A 23,689-nucleotide genomic window follows, 5' to 3' on the forward strand; every position below is an offset into this window, starting at 1 on the left:
GGGACAAACACGTCAAAGCTGCAATTTATTGGCATTTCCCTTAATAATCAGCGAATGGTGGTGCTCCATTGGGCAGGAGCAAATTGCTTGCACGGTTTGACAAGACATTAATTGGGGTGCTTGAGCCGGGAAATCCCAAGCCCAGTTTATTTTCCAAGGTGCAATGGAAACGCACAGGTAATTGCAATGGCGAAGTGTTTGTTGCGGTGTTTTTCCATCGATTAGATGCGTTTATGAAGGTGAAGGAGGAGAAGTAGTCCAGAGTTCAGCCCACGAAAGCAGGATATTTTTTCTTATTTTATGATTTCAATGAGTTTTCTACCTATTTCTTTATCCCACAGTCTTAGATCTTTATTCAAACACTATTATTCTTCGATAATATATCCTGATCCTGTCTATATTTCAACATAAAGATACAGATTAAACAACAAGGATTTGCCAGGGTAAATCAACATTTGCCATGTGATGGTCCGGCAACCACAGGCATAACAATTTGCACATTGGCTTATCGTTATTATTGCCCCGATCCATAAATATAATTTGGAGCTTTCAACAATTTTAATACCTAAATTTTCGCTTTGGTGCGCCGCCTAATTAGTTCAACCTGGGGCGGGAAATTCCGGATTCCGGATCACGAGAGCCGCGAAACCTCTGTCAAAATTTTATCACCGCAAAGCAACGGCCCACAGAGATGGCCACCGGAACCAAAGCAAACTATTCGGCGACCCCTTGGGAGATGCAATGGCATGTGGGCAAAAAGAGTGATTCAAATATTCGAAATAATTAAATAAAATATTTCATAAAATGGTTTCCGGTTGCACCGCTTTGGCGTGTCCCCAGCTACTATCGAAAAACTAATTATATTTTGGGGTCTTCCATGCCTGTGGATAGCAGCCAATGGTAAATACCGGGGATGTATAGAAATTGGCAATAAATTTCCACTCTTTTCCTATGCCAGCGCATCCTTTGAGCTCAATGAAAATCGAGCATGCACGAATTGTTCATAAATGAATGTTTCCGGGGACAAAGTTTGTCAGCCGTGCGGAATATGTATTTATGCAATATATACAAGCGGCATATCAATATCTTGGACTTTAAATTGCGTTTTATCCAATATCTGACTGCAGGATATATCGGTTCGTATGCAAATAGAACATGTGTAAACTTATCAAGATTATGAGTTTTATATCGAAAAAAATGTAAGAAAATAAATATTAATTTAAAAATATAACTCTTTAGTCAGATTTTCAGTCTTTTTGGTTATTCTTTGAATACTTTACGTTCACTGATAGATTTCCATGTTTTTCATGCTCACAATTAGGCCAAGTTAGTCCGTTGTCCGCTTAGGAATCACCCACAAAAGCGGGGTTATGCTGCCGGAATGCAATTCCATTAATTTTGACTCGGCTCTGCTCTGTTTTGGCCTACTCAAACTATTTGCATGGCCATTATGTGTGGCCCACGCACTTGCGAGAGCCCTAATGGGTAGGGCTTACACAGCAATTACATTTCATTTGAAATGCACTGCCCAAGTACCCATATACCGCCGCCAGATGCCCAGGACTTGACAAATTGTCACGGGGAGAGGGAGACGAAATTAAATTAATGATGTGATTTTCTTATTTAAGGACATTAAAGCAAGGCCTGTATCTTGTGCGACGGCAATAGGTCCAATTGATGTTACCAATTCTACGCCAAAATCGGACACAATACAATATCTATAAGATATTTAAATAAAATCTTTGATCTCGAGTGTATCTACTTACTTTTTAGGGGGTTAACCATGATTAAGAATAAACCTTAAGAAAGATTTTAATTATTTTATAAAAATATTTATTTATTTATATGTAATCTACCTATCGCTTTAGCCTTTACCAGAATATTTTGCCTTAAACATATTGTTTATTCCAAGGTAAAGTTCATGTTTAAACATATGGACATTAAAAACTACAACTTTCTATTTTTATTTAACAATTTATTTTTACAAATATCAAACAATCCAAATTGACAACACAGCATCACATAATTTGGGTATAGAAAATGTTGTAGTCTGTTGACTTTTGGGCCAATAAACAGGAAACGGAAGTGCGTCAGCGCTACTTGCTGCTACATAGCAGGATATTTATTAAACCGTCAGGATCAATTTCCCACACACAAACACAGATACACTTCGTGCAATTACACTCACACAAATGCCGCATTAGATTCGCATATTTATGTACGAACAAACATTTATCTAGCAGAGGAATTGCGCAAGCTAAAATTGTCCTTAAAGACTTGGCCAATACGCAGACATCCTCCAGGCCAAGACAATTAGATAAATACCAAGGCACGCACAGTCACTATGTGGCTCTCCAGTTGTCTGCTGGTTTTTTTTTCCGTATTCCTTTTGTTTTTTTCTTGCCCCGTTGGCATTTTTGTACACTCTGACCTCTGACCCCTTGGACCCCTGGCTTTGGGCAGTCAGTTAAGCTGCCATTGTGGCCATCCTTTGTGTGTGCGTCCTGTCCTGTCACTGGCGCTCTGTGCTGTTGTCCGATAGTTGTAATTGGCCAACTAAAATCATGTGACAAATTAACAGCGCAAAATTTATTGCCTGCCCGCCGCCTTAAGCTGTTGATGAAGAAATATTGTGTGCGTTTGGTCTTATCCTTCGACTTTGCTTCGCAGGCATGAGACAGCGTTTTGTGATTGCAATCAGGGGGAGGAGAGGGGCGCGGAAGGACCACAAGGACCTGACTGAGTGTCGAAGACATTGGCTCCAATTGGTTGCCTTGCTTACCTGTGGCAATTAAATTGAAAGCCATCTGCCCGCTCGGTGTGTGTGTGTGTGGTGTATAATGTATCTAATGGAAATCGCCCCGGTGAGTTGTGGCCACCTCCTTGTCTCCCAGCTAAGCTGGCAATTAGGATGAGGATGCGGATGAGGATGTGTGATCGCTTGACCAAAGCTTGAACTTCATCTAAAGCTCTAGGCGATGGAATTCTCTTTTATTCGTACCGCAGGAATGCATCAAATAATTCCTAGATATTTGTGTTTGAGCACTCGCCCAGGGCAGAATGTGGATTAATACAGCTCCAATGAATTTTTGCTATATTTTCGCTATTTCAATGTGTTTTAAAAGCTCTTCAACTATATACATATATTTATAATATATTTTCAAATATTTTCCTAATTTGTTTTTTGTTTGCTTTTGGCGGGACTGTTTAAATTGTTTTTGAATTTGTCCAACAGAACCTCAAAAATCTAAAAAAAAGAAAAATATTGACATAATCTATTTTCTCACTTTAATTAATATTTAATTTGGAGCTTGCGTGAATTTGTTGATATAGTACCTGTGCGCTATGAATTGTTATCCGGACTGGCGTTGTTGTTGTTTGCTGATGCTGATGTTGTTGCGGCTCAAAACATTAATTAATGCGCCTGCAGCCAAATGACGCCATTTTGTACTAGTCGCTAGGCAGACACACACACACACATGCACACCTTCTCGTAAACACTACGGGTGTCGCAGCCGGAATACGGCAAAAGTACAACAGGCTCTGGCCGGAGAGGAATACACGGTGAGGATAATAGGAATATAAATGTATTTATTTAAAAATAATTATTTTATCTTATTTCCCTATATTCCCTAAACAAAATAAGATAAGCGAGTAAAATCAACGTGGTGGAGAGCTGACGGACGGGTGGAAGGACAGTCAACGAGTAACAATCAAAACGACGCACAGTAGCGCCTTTTCTCATTTAGCGTTGCAAAAATCATATCTTTTGAACCAAATAAGGTAATCGAATAATTTAAACGGCATTGGGCAGGTAATTGTTGTAAAATATATTTATGTACTGCATAAAGTACCACGCCCACAAATACGCCTTTTTAAAGGGTATCAAAGTAAAAAAATAATTTTTTTTCAATGAAAACAATTTGTACACAAAAATTTTTATTTAATTTTTTATGTTTATTTTTATGTATTTGCTCAAATAAAAATAATTTGAAAAGTGAAAAAAAATTTTTTTTTTTTAATTGGAAGTGTAACCGCCACGCGCTTCAGTTAGTATATTTCTTGAAATGTATGAAATTGTGTCGGTATTTTGGTATATTTTACCCTGAGTTGTTTTGGTTTTTTGCGTTGCATTTCCGCAGACGCAGCTCGACGCAGCCGATGAAAGTTAATTCTGGTCCAGGAAAGATCCACGTAACTTGTAGTCATAGTGTAGTCAGTGGCCGGCATTGGCGTCAAAAGATATAGACTACTTTAGGCAGAAAAAGGTGAAAAAATGGACACCTATCAGGTAGCGATTTACCTGTAGAAGCCCAAACCAAAGTGTCGTTTTTTTTAGGTTCTTTAATAGTTTATGAATGTATCTATCATTTAAAGTAAAAACCATGACCATTGGTTTTATGGTTTTTTTGTAATATTACCTGAAAGTCGACCAATTTACACATTTTTTTTGTATGATTCAAAATACGAAACAAAGTTCAACTTTAAATGCTCATAACTTCTACAAAAAAAAATCTTAAAATTGATTTTATTGCAGATTCTGAATCCTTGTTAAATTTCCTGTCGAATAAGTATGGTTAAAATCGTTTTTGCGAACATGACTTTTTTGATTTTTGCAACGCTAATTGTTCGAGAGGCGCTACTGTGCGACGAGCAAATTAGTACAACGAGAAGAAGACTTGTAGGTTTAATATGGAAAAACAAAGATTTCTCTTTTTTATATTTAAAATTAATGTAAGCATAATAATATATTGTTTAGAAAACTTGTTATCCTTTAGTTATTTTCTCAGTGTTTAGAGACACACCTGCAGGCGACACTGGAATGCGTTGGGCCATGCAAAATGCGTTCATGTCTTATGAACAATGAATTTTAGATGTGGCGCTTCTCTATATATACGCTTCCCTCTTGATCCTTGTGTGTGTGTGTGTGTGAGATTGAGTGTGTGTTTGGCCAAAAAACATGCCGCCATCACACACACACACACATTCAAATTTGCACCTGTGCAAGCAAACATGTTTTCCTTGGATGCCAACTGCCGACGGCCAGTAGAAAAGAGGTGGGGGCAACTTCCGTGCTGGACGGTGGATCGGACTGACCAGCGGCCTAAACGAGAGCAAACAACAAGGACACGGCAGGACCGAAACTAAAAGCGACATGTTTTTCCACGCTCGGATGCGAATTTTCGGCAAAGCTAACAACCAAAGCAGAAGCAACAGCAGCGAAAGGAAAACGAAATAAGGATGAGATCCTGGAACCGCATTAAAGATGGTCCCGTGACAGAAATCAAGACATTTATAATACAAGGATAAAATTTAAATACAAATATTTACTTTACAGCATTGAAACAGTTCTAAGTTCACCAATACTCACTTTTTAAGCCACTTCTTTGATCTTTATTAAAAAGAATGCTCATCTCTAGTTTAAGGGGTTATGTTGTTGGTTATTATGTACACAAAAGCTGCACCGCTGAGAGCATTTCCGGTTGTCCTTTCGTTTCTCGCAATTAAATTAAAACGACAGCCGCGCTAGTCACCCTTAAAAAAAATGAGAAAACGCCGCCACAAGATCTTAACTTGACTGTGATGGACCACAAATTGAAGGCGCTAATGGCGCTGATTTGGCGCATTTTAATTAACCCTTGGCCTTGGCTGAAGGATACTGTCACGCCCACTCGCTCCGTGGCTGGTGGGTCGCCTGATTTGCAAACAGCCAGCTCCTTGAATATCCTTCAGCAGGGGGACAAAGCAATAGCAATAGCAATAGCAACAACGACAACGTTGCATTTGTAATGAGAGTGGTGCTTGAGCAAAATGGAAAATTTATTGCGCTGACAGTTATGGGCCCATAACAATAATAAAAACAGCAGCTGCATCGGGAGCGGCACAAGCACAACAACAAGGATCCCAGCCCAGCTACCAGTTGCCCTTTGCCACGGCGACAGCGGCTTCGTCCTGGCGTTGATGATGATGGCAATGATGGCGTTGATAGCCCAACGAGATGCTACTTCAAACTCGACTTCAATTGCTATGCCAGCAAGCCATCCGGCCAGCCATCGAGCCAGCCAGCCAGCCAGCCAGCCATCCAGGCAGCCATCTAGCCAGCAAAGGACACTCATTGGTTTGCCTGCCATCCAGCAGTGCAGCCATCCTAGTTGTCCTTCCATCGCCGCCTGCACAGCTAGAAAATGTCAGCAAAAGAGTTTATTAATATTGTTTATTTAATTCTTTAATAAGTCTAGCGGATTTCTTATTTCACAGTTTTAAATATACATAAGACTTGGGCTTTTCTTTAGGAAAATCTATCACTATTTCCTCAGTGTATTCCCGCTAAGTACGCTGCCTCCAAGTGCAGTGTTTCTGCCATTTTTCACTGTGTCCCGCTGCTCATCAGCTTCGCATTTGGTTAATGGGCAAAAAAGGAGAGCCGCCTGTCATAAATGTGCGCTGTTGCGATGGCAGCCGCGTCTTTATATTGACGGTCATGCAAAATAGATGTTCTGATTTGGCCCCGTGGCTCGCGCGTTGAGTATACGCAGTGTGGCCGCATTAAAGCCGCTGTCGCTTGACCTGGCTCCTGGCACTTGAGGAGGGCTTTAAGCCGTCGAGGCAGGCCACAAGACACGTACCGGACGTCTAAAAGTGCAAACAGTCTGGCTATTTATGCACAACAAAATGGCACGAATTGTTGCCAACAACAATGGGAGCAAAGGATACTCTAAAAAAGAGAGAATAAAGAAGACTATGAAGTGGTTCGGTGTGAGAAGAAAATGTATGTTTAAAGAGAAGATTTTTATATATCATTTGAATTTAAAAATATTCAAATTTTAATTAGTAAAATGAGTTTAATGCTAAGAATATAATTTAAATGTTATTTATTTTATCTAAATAATTAAGTCTTCTTATTGAAATAACTAAAAAATATATCTTAAACTTCTAGTTAACCATTTATAATTGCAGAACATTTCATATTCGTTTTAACTTAACTCAACATTGAGTTGAACATTGGCTCGTTTTATCCATACCATACCAAATTCTCCACACATATAGTATTTTAAACATTTTTATTGTGCAACCTAATGGCCGTTTTGTTGTTTGCGTCGGGGTGCTTTGATACACACACGCACACACACCTGGAAACAGCAACAAACTGCCACCAACAACAAAGACCCCAGAACACATACATAAACTGAAGGAAGTGGGGAAGGAGCTTTCTTTATGCCACTGCCACAAACTGTTTCGCTAATGCACGATTCTCGTCTGATGCCGTTGAAGAGGTAAACTAGCCCCACTAACACACACAGTACACACACACACACACTGGCTGAGCTCCCCAATTGAATCCTTAAGTGTTGCATTTCTGGGCGGCCAGCTTCCCCTTGGCATGGGGGATATATGTATCACCATCTAAAGTCGGATACTTTAAGATTTTCAAACATGCCCGGGCTTACAATAAGCATATTTACACATTTTGCCTTTTGATATCGTGCTCCGGGCGTGAGTGTATTTATTTATTTGGAGCGGTTTATTGCTGGCTCCTGGATCTTAAGAATCCTTTCGTGAATCTTTGCCACGACCCGGCAATTGCTCATAAGGAGCTAGCAACAACAAAGCTGTAGTACAGTGGCAACAAATTATGAATTATAGTTTCCTTTAAATAAATTTCTTGTGCTACGCTTTTTCCGTTAGCTGTTCTTTAATTTTATTTATTTTCCTGTGCGTTGCGACAGTTCTGGACAATTTACGAGTTTGCCTAATTGCAAGCGACAATAAATTGTGCAACTGGGCTAAAAATTATGTGCACAATTTTTCGCACTGTATTTTCGAGGCTCTCTCCGTTTCTGGGTATTTTTTTTCTCTCTATTTTCTCTGAGGTCAGTCTGTCTGTGTCCATGGGGACATCCGACAGTTTTGGCCTCTTGCTGTGATTTTATTTATGCGCCATAATGCTGAATAAAGTGCAGCCTCGAAATTGAAACGGATATTAAGCAATATGAGGCATGGTCAGGGGGTGGGATGTGGCGGAATACGAATCGATTCACGGCTAAAAAGTATTAAATTTGCATTCGGACACATTCAATCATAGCCAGCCCATATCCTCCTGCACTTAAGCGTTAAATATTATTATATTTTTCGCAATTAACAAATTATACAATTTTCATTGGAAAACCCCTCACGCCCAATCAGCAGATCCACTGAACTTATTAAATTTGAATATATAGTTTGCAGAATTCAGGAAACCGTATTAACTTGCCAAATGGCGTGGAAAGTCAATAAACGTCTATCTGAAAATGTAAATTCAACAAACGAAAGGGGGCCTTATGGATTTATGGGGAATTTTATTAAGCCTTTTGCAATTCAAACTGAATTATCCAATTACATGGACTACAAAGTGAAAGAAATATTAATGCTAATTAATCAAGGATCTACCATGAAGTTGGATTATTAACAGTTCACGTAAGCTCGTGAGCAAACTTATTTCCTTCTTAAAATATTAAACTTGTTTATTGCTAAACCCGGTATAAGAATATGTAAGAATATTCTTACATTGTTTGATCAACTTCATTCCGAACACGTTCTTCATTTCCCGCGGATGTCTCCGCTAAATATTCCGGGAGCCATCACGCTTCGCTTCCTGCCACCACATGCTCCAGTGCATCCCAAACTGTCACTGCGTATTTGCATTTACAAATACAAAAGTTTGCGTTGCCTTCAACCTCTGCTCCCTGAACTTGTCGGGGGGAAATGTTTGCCACACGTTTAAGTGTCAAGACTTAGACAATTTCTAAGCAAATCGCGACCAAATGCAATGCAAACCACATAAAAATGTCAAAGTTTCTGGCAAATCTCCTCCTTCTTTGCCAAACCCATTCATTGTCAGCGAGAAATGTAAATTTTATCTTTTGGTAGAACTAACTTTAACAATTTCATTATGTTTCATTTGCATCTATGCACGGTGCTGCATGCAAATGTGGCACGCCTCCAAGGATGTGTGTGAAGGCGGAGAGAGATTTAACCAAGTAAAAACTTTATATATATAGTAAAGCTTGTCTCAAGTTCTAAATCTTAATCATAAGATTTTGATTTTTTTTGTTTAAAGATATGACTTGATTTATCCTTTTTCTAGTGACCTTGTGAAATAATCTCTCTTAATTTTACTTGCATTTCTCCTAGCTGAAGCTGCGGGTCAGGTGCTGCTTCTGCTCGACCCTTTGTTTGTTTGAGAATACAAACTGAAACCTTCAGCAGAGCAAGATCCATTAAAAGGGTTCACAACTTTCAGACGGCCCAAGGCTGCTTTGTGTGTTGTGTGGGGGAATAAATGTAATATAATTAACATTAACAGTTGTTGCGATTTGTTGGAGCGGCAATGCACATTTACCTAATGACAAACTTTGTCCCAGTCCCAGTGCCAGTCCCAGTGCCAGTCCCAGTGCCAGTGCCAGTGCCTGGGCAGGGCAGGCCCGTTTTCTACGAAGATTACTCGCACGCTCGGATTAAAAATTCCCTTTCAAGTGCCGCCGTGGCAAGGGCATCCTAATGAGCCCCAGGACCTTATATCCCTCGCCCTCCCCACATTTGCCCTCGAGGAGCGGCTGTAGCAGTGGCAGCAGCAAATTAACATATGCTTTTTGCGTGGCGCTGGCAGAAAGAAGATTTCTTATTCTATTAGCCGACAGCACTGGCAATAATTTAATTGGACCATGCGCACTGCGTGTATCCACAAGATACGAAATGAAAAAGAGGGCCAAAAGGGAGAGTCTAAAGCAATTTTTCTTCGTTTCACCTAGCGCCTAATGAGAATGTAGTGCGCCAGGACGACACCCGGGCAAGGGACACTAAAAACGCATAAGCTACGAACTTTTTTGAGTTCCGACTTTGGTCCGGAATATTGTACTTGTTGTTGTTGTTGTATGGCAGTGTTAATTAAAAGGCAAAACTCATGACACAAACGGAATTTGCGGCCCTCGAGGCGCTGCAAATGAATTGTAGATATGTAGATGAACGAATTCTGGGGGAGCTCAGATAGCGTTTGTCGCGTAATATGCATGAATAATAATTTCCATTAGGATTGCCCTCGAAAAACCAACAGTGCCTCTTGATGGCAGTTCTGCTGATTATACACAGCGATAAATAATTGGAATAAAATCAGTAGGTCCTTTGGTAATTAAGGCATTATGACTCCTCCTTTTAGAAATTTACTTTCTAAAGAAATATTAAAAAATGATAAGTAATTATAGATATTTTCTTACTGTTACAAATTATAAATTGCTATAAAAAATAACAAAGTTTAAATGTTCTTTTGACTTCGATACTTTTTATGACTATTTCCATAGCTAAATCATAATTTTAAGATAAATACGCATTTTATTCATTTGTTTTAATTTCGATTTACTAATTGTTTTGTAAGAATTTGATGTCTGACATTATAGTTCATTTTTCCTACTGCATAAACTCTCAAAGAAATGCAACAACTTGAACTTAATTTGTGTAGCTGCTGGTGGAAACCCTCTCAAGCTTTCTCGAGAGCACTATCTCCATTGTAAATTCCGTCTTTCACACCTGTTACACGCAATTATCTTAACCACGGTCCACGAAGAAACTTCGAGCGAACTGCACTTTGGCCCTAGCTCCTTTCCCGATGGGGGTTTCATTTCCGACCAAGGGAGGGAAATGAGTTTCGGATTAGAGCACGACCAGACCATCACCCATCCCCAGCAATCGGCCAGTCAAAGCGCAGTGTAAGTAGCTTGGGCTAAGTGCCACCAGCAGCAGCATCACCATCGCCACCCGGGGGCAATGCCACCAACACCAGTTGCACACTGAAAAAAAATTAGCTAACTGAAACGAATGTATTAAGTGAAAATATAAAATAAATATATTTTATATGATGTTTAAAGTATTATAATAATATTTTGATTTTATTACATATTTTTAATTCCATTTTCTGTAAAAAAAAAAAACAACATTTATGTAGCAGGGCTACTTCTACAGGACTTAAAATTTCTTTATCATTTTAAAATTTAAATAATAAATATTATTTTAACATATTTTCTCAACGTGTAGCATTACCCGTTGAGTGGAGCACGCACTGATTGCCAGTGAAATGCATGTGAAATTAACCTCGTGCGCTGCTCGGTTTAATTTGCACTCGATGGCTGGCAGTGGAAAGCGGAAAAAACTTGTGCATTGGCGCTGCATGCCAATGGAGGCGACACGCCGGCGTCCCAAATGTAATTTTCCCTTTGCTCATTTGCTGCCTGACTGGCTGATGGCTGATGGCGGGCTCCAAAGACTTGGCCAAGGCTCCGATCCCTCCCTATCCTTTCACCTCTCAGTCACTCACTCACTCGCCCGTTCACCCGCTCACTTGCCCACACGTCAAGTTGCGTAGTCGGAGGACGGAAAGTGTTGAGTAAGTTGTCAAATGGTCTGTGATGGGTGATGGAACAGCGGAAAGGGTCTGACTAATAATTACGGAAGGGAGTGCACTCTATCTGAGATGGGTGTTGGGAATACGCAGCTGCAGCAGAGATGTCAGAAGAGAAGTTGGAGTGCCTTAAACAAAAGGATAAACAATGACACCTTAAATTTGCAAAGAGATTACAGCTTTTGTTATTTTAAATTGTAAGTTAAACCACACAATTTGTATAATGCCCTCAAAAGTAGGCAACAAATGCGGTTGAAACATCAAGAATATGCATCTCACACGGTCAAAGCTTTTAGGTAATTGATTTTACTAAATAAATACCAAAAACTACAGCAAAGCTTTTTAAATTCATTAAAAGTTGACATGGATTTGAAATGGATTTACCAGCACTCAATTACCATTGAGAACGCATCTGCAAACAGCGATAAGCCGCTTAACTGGCAATACTTTTCTCACAATTTATGGCTCGACTGCGTCGCGCACACATAAAAGTGCGGTTCGGTTATAATGAATGCTTAATAAGCATTTGTCGAATACATAAGCAATGTCCATTAAAATTAATTTCATTTGCTATGCAATTTACAATTCATCTTCGTTATAAAACGCAGCCAGGCAGGGAAATTCCGCGGCACTTATCCATCCCCAAACCCCAGTCCAAGCCCCAAAACCAAACCCAGGCCCATCAGCCACAGACACATAAGTACCGACTCTACATAAACTATTCATTTCAGTTCAATAACAAACCTGATGCCGAGGCCCGAAGCAGCCCATATGTGTTCATTCCATTGCGTTATTCGCCGCATTAACGAAATCAACATTTAAATTGCAAATTGTGTGTATTTTGATTGAAAAACGCCTCCGCCGCCGCCGACGATGACGACCCAGTCCACAGATAGAGAAAGCGAAATGCGATATAACAATGACCGATTCTGGTCGGGTTGAGTTTGTTTTATAGTCCTGCCGGTGGGTACACACAGTACTTGAACTCGTTGGCAGCTGCTGTCTTCACACATTCCCGCCCGCATGCAATTTGCTGCTCTTTTGTGCAATAAAAAATAGCGCACAACAACGAAAATTTCATGCGCATTAATGTGCGACATTTGAGATATGCGTGTGGGCCAGGACGAGCTTGATTTTCATTCGAATCGTATTGTTATACCGGGTAAAAGCATGGGGACGAAGGGTATTATAAGTCAAACGGTAGAAAAAGTATTTCCGATCGCGAAAACAAAGGTATATATTCTTGGTAAGCATCCACAGGCGAGTATATTTAACTTTGTTAACAATAAAGATAGGGAATTAATTAGTCTTTAGCATCAAAAGGAACATTAGCTTAGCATCACAGTTATAAAATGTTTAAAAATTCCTCCTGAAGAATTAACTTGGAAATATTTGTAAGAGGTATAACATATTCGAATCCGGACAGCTTTACCCTTTCCTTTTATTTTTTACTCCTTTACCAAAGTGCAATAAAAATGCAAAAGCGAATTCGAATTGATTGAACAGAGCCGTACTGGACACAGGCGTTCTCTTACATACTTACAGCCAGTCACGCACAATGGCCAAGAGAGAGAAGCAAAAAAACAAGGGGGAAAAACGGGAAAATTATTCATTAACACATGCGTAAAATGCAAAGGGAACATTGCCATAAATAAATAATTGATAAATTGCAGATGAATTTTCATATTTAATGATGTTTAAGTGAGTGAAGCAGGAAGCGAGGAGCGAGCCGTGTAGGCCCTGCAAATGCCAGTTTTGTTCGCATCTGGGTGTGCAATAATATTATGTTAAAATATACGATTACAATTCGGTTTCCTTTGCCTTTTTTTATGACTCGAGAGTGGTGTGTGTCCCCGGCAAGGCAGCGATGTCGCACAAGAGTGCGTATGAAAATTGATTGTTGCTTTATTTATGGCCTCGCACTCGCAAAGTAGACATAAAAAATTAAGACAAACATAAAATGCAATCATGCAGCTCGGTCTGGATAAAAATCTACTGGCTATAGGCAGTCTCCCAGTCCCCCTTTGCGTTTTGTCCATTCGCCTGATTTGGTTTTACGTGCGTTGGGAAACGTCGAAGGACCTGCTCAGTGATGCCAAATGGTTTCGAAGAAATAAAATTAAAGTGGCAAGAAATACATCAAGGGAATACGAGAAATAGCAATAAAGTTGATTTTAGTTTTCCAGCCGGAAAACGTATTTATTTATCTTGAAATTTAACTTATAACCATCAATGATTAAGTAGAAATAGGTTATAGAATTTTTTAATATATCTAAAATAAAATAAATATAAAAGTAGCCAAAAAAGGCGACCAACACTAAGTCTGTTCTCAAAAAGCCACATTGAGGTCGCAACATGCCTCTGTGGGTCGTGTAATAAAACGCATAAAACTTTGCCTCTAACGAGCATCGTTTTTACGATCCTACTGCCCCGACATTGAACAGGAAAAAGTCTGGAGATAGAGTGGAATCCGGTTCCCTTTGGTGACTCCCCAGTTTCTCATATGCAAACAAAATGGACGCTTAATGATTTGTTATATGTTTTTGGGTTTTATATGCCTGCCTTGAGTCTAAAGAGTTGACTATTAGGAGAATACTTTAACTTAAAGCCACGAAATTGATAAGGGTCACTTGAACAATCGATCATTTTCGTATTAATTAAAGCTGGCACACATAATTACATCAATGATAACCATAATTTATGGATTTGATTAAGCCTGTTAAACACATAATGCTCAATACAAGGAGAGTTAATAAATGTTTTTACTATTTTACAATTATTATTTCCTCTAAAAAATCAGCCATTTGACTAATCTAAAAAGAAATTGCCAAGTAAAACAAGTCTTCAACCGTTCTTTATTATTTTTTAACAATGTGTTCATGCAATCCTGCCAGAGTACAGGGGGTTAATTAAGTTTTGAATTTGGCCAGAAACAAAGGAGCTCTATTGTTCCACTCAACTGAAATAATCTGCAAGCATCTGCAGTCACTTTGGCTCCTGGCAAATGCCTCGAATGACCCAACCGGCCCTGCAAAATATGTAATTAAACTTAATGAGTGTAAAATGCTTGTGTCCTGGCCTCGTCTCAGCCTCAGTCTCTGTCTCAGCCTCAGTCTCAGCTGCAGCCTCGTCTCGAATCAAATGCTGTCAAGCACATCAACTCATTCATTTGTCAATTAGTTGACAATGGGCCAACTTGAGCTTAACCAAAAACCAGATCCCACCGCTGCAACGAATGCTGAACGTAATTGCATTTGAGATTTTGCAAAGTCCAGTCAAGAATTAACTTGGCCTCAGTGGTGCTTCAAGCCGAGTCACATTTTGCAATTTCATATCGCTGATGAAATGCATTTCATTAATATTTATTTACCAGAGGTCTCCTCTAATCCAGGACATGCAGGCGGGCTTAGCAGCCAGATTTCAGATTCGTTGCCAGAGGCCACTTTTTGTGGAAAAGCAAAACTTGAATGTCACAAAAACCAAATGCAGAGTGGAAAATCACTGGATAATCGGGGATTTGTTTGCGAGAACTAGAATTCTTAAACTGTTTAAAAATTAATGATTCAAATAAATGGAAATACAAATAAATATAATTGAATATGTAAATAAATAATATAACCTGTGAAACACATTTACTTTTAAAAAATATAAGAGTCACACTCTAGTATTCTTACATTTTTATATCAAAAACAAATTTATATATATACCATCTCCTTGTTTAGAAAAACTCAGCTTAAATTATAATCGATTGTAAAATAATGGGCACTCAATCAGTTATAAGTCGAGAGATGGTGCATATCCTGCCGTGTGAAAGGGACGATCGTATCACTTGCCCCGATGTAATAGATGATTCTTTGCCATTCCAAAAAAATACCGAGAAGACGGAGCCAGAGACTGAAGGCGGCGAGTCTGTAATAGAAGAAGAGGAGCCTGACTCTGAGGAACTGGTTAATCCTGATGCAAAGTACGCCTGGAATGCACCTTGCCTGATGGTTATTTTCGAGGAAAGCGACCTCAGTTCTGCTCTCCATTATCTCATCGAATCGCTGCAGGATCCTTTTGCCCTGGATGCGGTGGCAGTTCTTCTGGTTCAGGAGAGTCTCTTACAAGAACTTGTGGGTCGAGTGGTGAGCCTAATGAAGCCCCTTGACTCCAGGGTGGCCAATCATCCCTGCTACAAACGCACCCTGAAGAAGCTGGCAGAACTGAAGCCAGAGGTGATTGTGGGACCTGCTGAGAGTGTCTTTCCCGATGCCACACCCATGCTGGTGCGGGACATTCCCCACCGATATCTGGGCGAGGGACCCACTGGTATAATCACCATGCACGTCTTTCGCACACCCTACGATGCCACACGGGTATATCGGAAGGAGCATCCGCTGCCCATAGCATCGGTGAGCATCTGGAGCGAGAAGATTTCAAGTCTCTACGATGTGATGGGCCTGATGGATATTGTTACCTTTCAAATCAACTGCTTCAATGTGAACATGGAGCCCATCAAGAAGGACTTTGAGCAACAAAGAAATTGTGTGCAGATGCATAAGGGCTATCACTACGAAACGCTGCAGATTAATTACAATCGAAAGATTGTTGTCTATCCGGTGGGAACTATCTATGGCAACTGAAGCTATTTTTGTGATTAAATAAATTAATTAATTATCTATTCTTTCTTTTCTATAACACTTAATGCTAGGACCCACCTTTTTAGAACCAAGAGAAAGTCTTTCCTCTTGAAATATTCGCGGTACAAGATGAAATCCTTTATTCTACGAAGTCCTAAAGGCAACAGCTTTTTGGTTTTTTTTCGTAATTCCCTAAATTAATGGTTACCTTAACTATTTAGTGGTTCCTGCATATCTTAAACATTCAATCTGATTCAATCGGCAGCGGCTTTCAACAACTATTTACACACCCATTTGAGAACATTCAACTCGCACTTTTCACGCGCTAATCTAAATTAATGCCTCTCACTGTGAATCGGAACAGAGGCCGTATCATTCAATTAAAAAAAAAAAGAAAAGCAATAGAAACGCGTGCATGTAAAATGTGCGAAATAACCAGGGGATTTTTGCGCATTTCTCCCCTTTTGTAAATTGTGGAGTAGAACGCAGGGACGAAGCAATTTGCACCACCCTCCGGACGGAGTAATGAAGTGTTTAGTTGATTATCTAAACGCACACGGCTCCGTATCCGGATCCGGACCCGGGACCCATCATGTGGACCCACCACTAGCATTGCAAACAGAGGCCTGGAATTGCTTGGGTTTTTCGGTAGCGGTTGAGTCTATAATGCGCCAAATAAACGGCTAACAAGTTGGTAATAAAAGAACTCTTAAATTGCCTGAAGTCCGACCGATACCACGGAATTGTAAGCTGCACTAGAGAAAACGGGAACTTTTGAATTCAATTTTTAGAAAGTGAAGTTATAAATATTATATTTATGAAGAATTTTGGGCTTGTGGTTCATAGGCAGGACAACAATTAACGAAAATGTAATGTAAAACGATTTTAGCCAGGTCAAGGAATGCCTTAGACGAGAGCCACCTCTTTTATGTCCTGGGGCTTTTTTTATATTTGTTTTTTGTATATAGATTAAAACTTAGTTTTCTGAGTGCACTTTTGGCACTCATTCACCTACACGCAACTGCAGGCAATGGCAGGTAACACAGGTCTGAAAGTTGCGAACAAAAGCACAGCTACTACCCCTGTCTATTGGTACTATATATAGGCCCGATGAATGCCGGAGGGGCGTGGCACGCATTGTCTGCAGGTAAGCCTTTTTGCGGTGGTGCCCACTTTTTGGCGCTGAACAACAACGCAACGGATTTGCATTGATAACCGAAAATGTTTGGACTTGAAACGAGTTACGTTTGGCCTGCTTTCGTGTACAACGACCATATTTCACCAGTAAATCAAACAGACAACGGGTCTGAACACCTGCGGTCAATATAGTAGACTTTATGGTATACCCTTGGGGGATTTGTATATTAAACAATACAATTAACTGAATGCTATTGTCTTACTTTTGAATTTTGAATATTTCTATAATTTTGTAGGAAAACTTTCCATACAATTCTTAATTATTTGAACTTGAAAGATAGTTTGAAAATCTATATATATGGCTTTTTTTTAGAGGTTGTCTAAAAAAAGTCCTAATATCCTTACCAAAACTGTATCCTGGCCAAAGGAGGCGTATGCGTACAGCCTTTGGAGCTCGGCTTGCCACGATGTTTACTGGATGTCTTAATTAAATTTGATTAGCTGTGTGCGCAAATTAGTTAGTTTTGCATGGGGAACTGATGAGCGTGATGAGTTTGCCGACTAATTGGCTAATTGATTGATTGTTGGAGCTGTTGCAGTGCCTCTTTCACGAAACAGGCCGCAGCAGAATGTTTGCCTAATTGCGCTTCAAATGCACTCGCAATCGGTCGGCCTGAAGTTGGTATTCTTTGTGTGCATATTTACTAATGAAAATCGAATGATAAGCCGTTTGGTTGCGACGACTCTGGCCTGCAGTCCATCAAAAATGTATTATCCCAGTCCATGCACTTTTGCTGCTACTACTTCTGTTTGTTTGTTTGCTTTACTAGTTCGCTTTTTTTATTGCTGTTTTTTCTTAAATATTTTCCGTAACGCAGATTCCTTTGCTCGGGCAGCGCCTGCATAATACATATCGAAATAACCTTGGTCCGAAATTCGCCAAAAGAATAACTGCGAATTGTTTGCAAAGAACAACTTTGCTTTCTGCCTTGGCTCCTTGGCATGGTTAGTTGTTGGTTGTCAGAGTTTCCCGGGGGATGGATGGATGAAGGGGTCCCGGGATGCCGAGCTGCTGGGATGCAGAGCTGCCGGCTCCCTCAGTTCGAGTGCTAAAGTTTCCACTGCGAGCAGAAAATTTCCACTTTAGTTGCTGTTGTGCAGTAAATTTTTGTTCTAGCTTTTTGTTTCTTCATTTTTTTCGCCTGCATTTTCAGCCCCACATCCCCACCCATCGCATATTCTCGAGATTTCCCTGACTTCCGCCCCGTTCTCCCCCTCTACGCGTGCTTATTTCAAGTAGTTGAAATTATTTTATAGTATAAAACTTTAGTTTTTTAACTTTGCCCGGTCGGTGCGCAAGTTGTGTTGTTCTGTTTCTGTTGTGTTTTGCCGGGCGAAAGCCCTTCGTCCATTTGGCGTCCGCACGCGCTTTTTGTTTTAGCATATTTATATTTTAATAAGCGTTCTGGCAGCTGCGCTCCAGCGCCTGCCGCTCTGCGATACTCTCGATGCCCTGCGTAATTTTCCTGCAATTTCTGACAGTTTTAGAAATCTTCGCGAGCAGGACTTATGAACCCAAATGCGGCTGTCAGTGCCAAGTGGCAAGGCGGGCTGGCAGGCGGGCAACGTGGCGTATGATTGTTATTAATTTCATATTATGTGTAAGCACCACGGTCTGCTGCTGCCGCTGATGCTACTATCCTTTGTTGCAATAAGCAATAAGCGTCAGCCGGAATGATATTTAATGTCGGGAGGCTGAAATGAGAACGAGCCAGCGGAAGGATGGAAGGAAGGATCGGGACGATGATGACTTCGAGGTGCAGTTCAAGTGGCTCCTTGAAGCACGAAAGTGTTGAGATTGCCAGAAGTGTTTGAGCATCCCATTTGCATAAAGTGCGGTTAATCTCGGGAATGTCGAACGGGGGAAGTGCTAAAATTAATAATGCACGGGAAAAATAAACGAAAAGAAATGGTGGTAGAGTCAACAAGAGTAGAAAATGATTAAGCGAAGGCTGAAATGGTACTTGTTTTAGGAATAAATATTTATGTTTATGCTAAGGATTGATAGAACATATCAATAATAAGAAATAATTCAAAAATAAAGATCCTATAGTATTAAAAAGAATATAAAAAAAACACTCTTAACCATTCCTAAATTATTAAATAATTTGTTAGAAAAATTTACAATTAATAATAATCACAGTCAACCCAAAGAGGTAAATATTATTATCCTTGGCACTTCTTTCAGTGCAAAACTCCTCTTGATTAAATTAAAATTCAATTAAGGCTGCTGTTTATTTGGGCATTGTGAGCGTTTAATAGGAAAATCCATCACAAACATGCATCAATGGAGCATTGTTGTCGGTTCCAGCCGCAATTGTTAACCATTTTCACTTCAATACAATGTGACATGGTCCCCTCCATCCCGGTATCTGTCGTATCTGTCGTTTGTTTATGACGTGGCAAGTTAGTGTGCATGTGTGGGTCTGTGATGGCATTGTATTTGTAACAAAATATAATCATAAACGTAATTTAATCGCGCCAAAACGCGTCTGTCACGTACTTGCCAGCAACAGATACAGATACGCATTATTGACACCCGCAGCACACACACACCAGCAGCGGCAACAACAATGTTGACAACAGAAACTGTTATAATAATTCAATTCAATTCGGCCAGAGCCAGAGCCAGAGCCAGCCATTCCATAATAATGTCGGTTCAATGTAGTAAATACGTTGCGAAGCGTTTGCGACTTGCCAAATCTAATGATCACCTGTTTGGCAGGGTGTGTTGGGGGCACCCATCCTCCTCTGCCTCTGTGCTGGCGGGAAAGAATTGATTTTGCTATCGAAGCACGTCATGGCGGTATATGAATGTGTAGTTGTAAGCTCACAAAACTATTTTCTATTGAATTAAATTGTTATCATTACAAATGGCAGGCCAAATGAGATTTGTATTTCGAATGTTGCAATATTTAGTAAGCGTTGGGTAAAATGATTGTTCAAACAATGTAATTAGCTAATAGTAAGGAAATTATGAAAGCTTAGATGCTTAGCTTGTTAAGTGCTGAAGGATGTTCTTGATTTAACAATTATGTAAAAAAAACTGGCATAAAATAAAGAGATATATTGTCAAAAACCTGGCGTTACTTGAGGCAGTTTCCATTTCCTGAACACTAAATTAAATTTTAAATTCCTTTTGTCTTAAGGATATTCCCTGCAATTATTTCCACCTCTCTCCCCCTTTTATCCTTTAACCTTTCAGGCTCTAATCAATTGCGAGTTGTTTTCATCGGCTTCATTTACTTTATTCTTGCAACCTTAGCCCATCTTGGGGTCTGTTAAGATTTTGTCATATGTGCCATCATCCGACCTTTGTCGTGAGATTCCTCCGGAGCAGCCAGTGAATCAGTCACGTGTGTGTGCAAAATCAAAACGATTTGCGGTGGCTGTCATCTCGCCGTGCAGTGCTTGGGTCTTAGGTCTTTTGTTTGCCATTTGCCGGATCGCGGAACGAGCGTGAATGCGCGTAAATTACGGCTGACAAGAGACGGCTTCCTCTGATGATGGGGATGCGGATGAGGACCAGGTTGAGGCAGCCTTAGGTTGATTGATGCACTACACACAAAGAAAATATGGTTTTTATATTTAATAAAGAGAAATAACTTTAAGATTAGTTCAAGAGTCGTAAAAGGTACTTACTTCTCTATATAATATCCTTTTTATAATAATCTGGGGATACTCTTCTGAAGATATCACAATTTGTTTTCTGTGCATCTAGTGCCCTGCAACCTTTTGCCACTTAGCTGTAAGCCATGGATTCCCAGCTCCAGAAATCGGAGCAATTCCAGGGCACGCATGACAGCTGCCATGTGCGCTGGCATCCCAGCATCCTACTATCCCAGTGTTCTAGTATCCTAGGATCCAGGCATTCTGGCATCTTCACAGCCTCGCAGTAAACCGCAGCAGTGCAGGGCCAACGCTCTACGCGCTTTGTCCTTGTCACCTTTTTAGTTTTCGGAGTGTTGACAGCCGAGCACTCTGTCGACATCTAGTAAGAGTTGCACACTGAGCGAAATATGAAGAGCCATAAGTCTAAACCCAACAGCAGGACTTTCACATCGCAATCCATACTCATAGAATGAATTTTTGATTAAGAATATGGCTTAGAAGCCTTGAATCTTCAAAGTAATAAATACTTAATGAGGTTGCTTTATTTTCTAACGTGCAACATCAGCTCTTAGCTTCAGCTTCAGCTACAGCGAGTGCATTTATCTCGATCTGGAATGCCTTTTGAATAACTTGCCATATTAGCGCGCTTCCGTTTCCTTTCAGCTCAGCGCCCAGCTTAGTTGTGTCTGGGCGTCCTTGTGTGCGTATTTGTCAAAAGGATTTGGCAGTGATTTAGCTGCTGGCCCAAATTTCATACCAAATTCCGTCTCTCTTCCTGACTGACGTCGTGTCCCTGACTCGCCACCTTGCCTCTCCTTTCCGGGAGAGAGACAGGATTAGGTCGCGCCCAGCCCTTTTAGCCGCTGCAAATTAGCTGCCTAATTGTTTGCCAAAGCCGCAACTTTGGCCATTTCTTCTTCTATTCTCTCGGCCAGGATTTAGTAGATGAGGGGGAGAGGGGTGCGCGATGTAGAGACAGAGAATTGCGTTTACCATTTGCCGAATGACAGCTGAATAATGTGCGCCCCATAAGCAATTAACGCGCCTGCGGGGCTTACACACGTACTACTCTCGAGTGTGATTACTGTAGAGGGCAAAATTGTAATACCTTCTATAGACTTCACTTGGCTTTTAGATGGGAAATAACTTAATGAATAAACAAGGTGTGATTTAGGGAAATAGGAAGTTTAAGTAAGAGGTTTCAGTGGAATTGTGTTTATCGTATAATATCAAAGCACGCTTATAATAATATAATAATATTTAATTTTCTGTTTAACGTGTTTTTTAAAATGCTATTATTCTGACCGCAGCTGTACGTATGTGTCAGTGCCTAGGTATTTGTTTGTGTGTTCCTCAGCCAGCTTACAAATTGAGTCAATAATTTTGCTTGGCCTTTGGATGGGCGGGAAGCTATCCTCCTGCTTTTGCTCCCGCTCCTTCTCACTCTGCTATTGCTCCTCCTGCTCCTTTACTGGTGGCACTTTGTGCATAATAAATAAACGCCATGAAATACGCGACTTAACACGCAATGTACGGCAAAGTCGCATGTCTCCATCTCCCACCAGGGAGAGTGTGTGTGTGTGTGTGTGTGGGTAAGCGCCATATGACACCACCTTGACTCATTAATTACGCACTGGCATTTTTATTTTCATTGCATACTTTTATGCAATTTATTATTACGGCATTGCGGGACAGCGCTGAAATACAAATTGCCTTTTTTTTACACGCACATACTTTTAAGTATATGTGCATACACTTGTGACTTATTTACGGAAAAGCACACACACATACACACGAGCAGGACAAGCCGCAAATGAAATGTGTCCTGGTTTTTTGTGGTCGCCTTCCATCTTGGCTCCTTGGCCGTTGCCTGATTGCCAATGTCCTTTTGGGCATTCCTGTAAATATATTCATATGCAGTGCGTTTCAAAAATATAAATCTCTTTGAGATTTGGGGAGATTTTGGGATATTTCAGAAAAAATATGTTGTTTATTCGTTTGTTTTGTAGGTTAAGAAATTATTATTAAGTATTATATAAGCTTTGTCTCAATACCTTAACATAAATCTTAAATTTCCATTGTAAAGTAACTACTTTGTGGGATTAAATCATATATTTGCAAGTTTTTCAACTTTAATCTTAAGAAAATGAATGCAAAATGTATTAGTTAAATGAAACGCACTGCATTTCTGTAACCACAGAACATTTAATTCCAACATTTCAAAGGTAATTGTGCAACAATAAACTCGAACCTGCCCCCAGAGATATGTATGTATATTCCTTAATCAAAGTGCAGCTAAACTTAATTTTGCCAAAAAAAGGGCAGGACGAAGGAGAGGGCTTTAATCTTAATGCCAGATCGCAGCGCATTTCAGTTTCATTTATACTTGCTGGTGGCAAACCCTCGAATTCCGAATAAATATTCACTTTTTACTTCACTTGTTGTTGTGGTTGCATTATTATTGTCGTAGTTGTTGTTCCGGTGGTGGCGGGGCGGCGATGCTGCGATGCTTCTGTGGTTCTGCTGGTCGAAAATTCCCCAAAGAATCTGACGCACTTATCGCAAATTACTTTGGCAGTTGCAGCGCAGCGCAGCGTTGCTTTTGTGTATAAATTTAACAATTTACCCATACACGTGCAGGCATGTGTACATGGCCAGCGCTGGGGATTGTAAATTACCATACACACACACGCACACGCATTATATGTGTCCAAGGAACGTGCAGTGCAGTGTCCATGGCCAGGACAGGATTTTGTAAAACTTTTGGCCAACATGGCGTATGCATAATATTTCTCCCTGCCGCATGTCGGCCAAACAAACTTCATTAACA

The 23,689-nt window shown here is 40.2% G+C and overlaps 1 protein-coding gene across 1 annotated transcript; it reads left to right on the forward strand.

Moving 5' to 3' along the window:
- The first annotated feature begins 15,095 nt into the window (after positions 1–15,095).
- On the forward strand, positions 15,096–16,089 carry LOC108077666 (uncharacterized). Its single transcript, XM_017171086.3, has one exon. The coding sequence runs from the start codon at positions 15,187–15,189 to the stop codon at positions 16,051–16,053; it is 867 nt and encodes a 288-aa protein (XP_017026575.1). The 5' UTR covers positions 15,096–15,186; the 3' UTR covers positions 16,054–16,089.
- The last annotated feature ends 7,600 nt before the right edge of the window (positions 16,090–23,689 follow it).

The sequence above is a fragment of the Drosophila kikkawai genome, chromosome 3R (assembly GCF_030179895.1).
Source record: "Drosophila kikkawai strain 14028-0561.14 chromosome 3R, DkikHiC1v2, whole genome shotgun sequence".
NCBI classification, from domain to species: Eukaryota; Metazoa; Arthropoda; class Insecta; order Diptera; family Drosophilidae; genus Drosophila; species Drosophila kikkawai.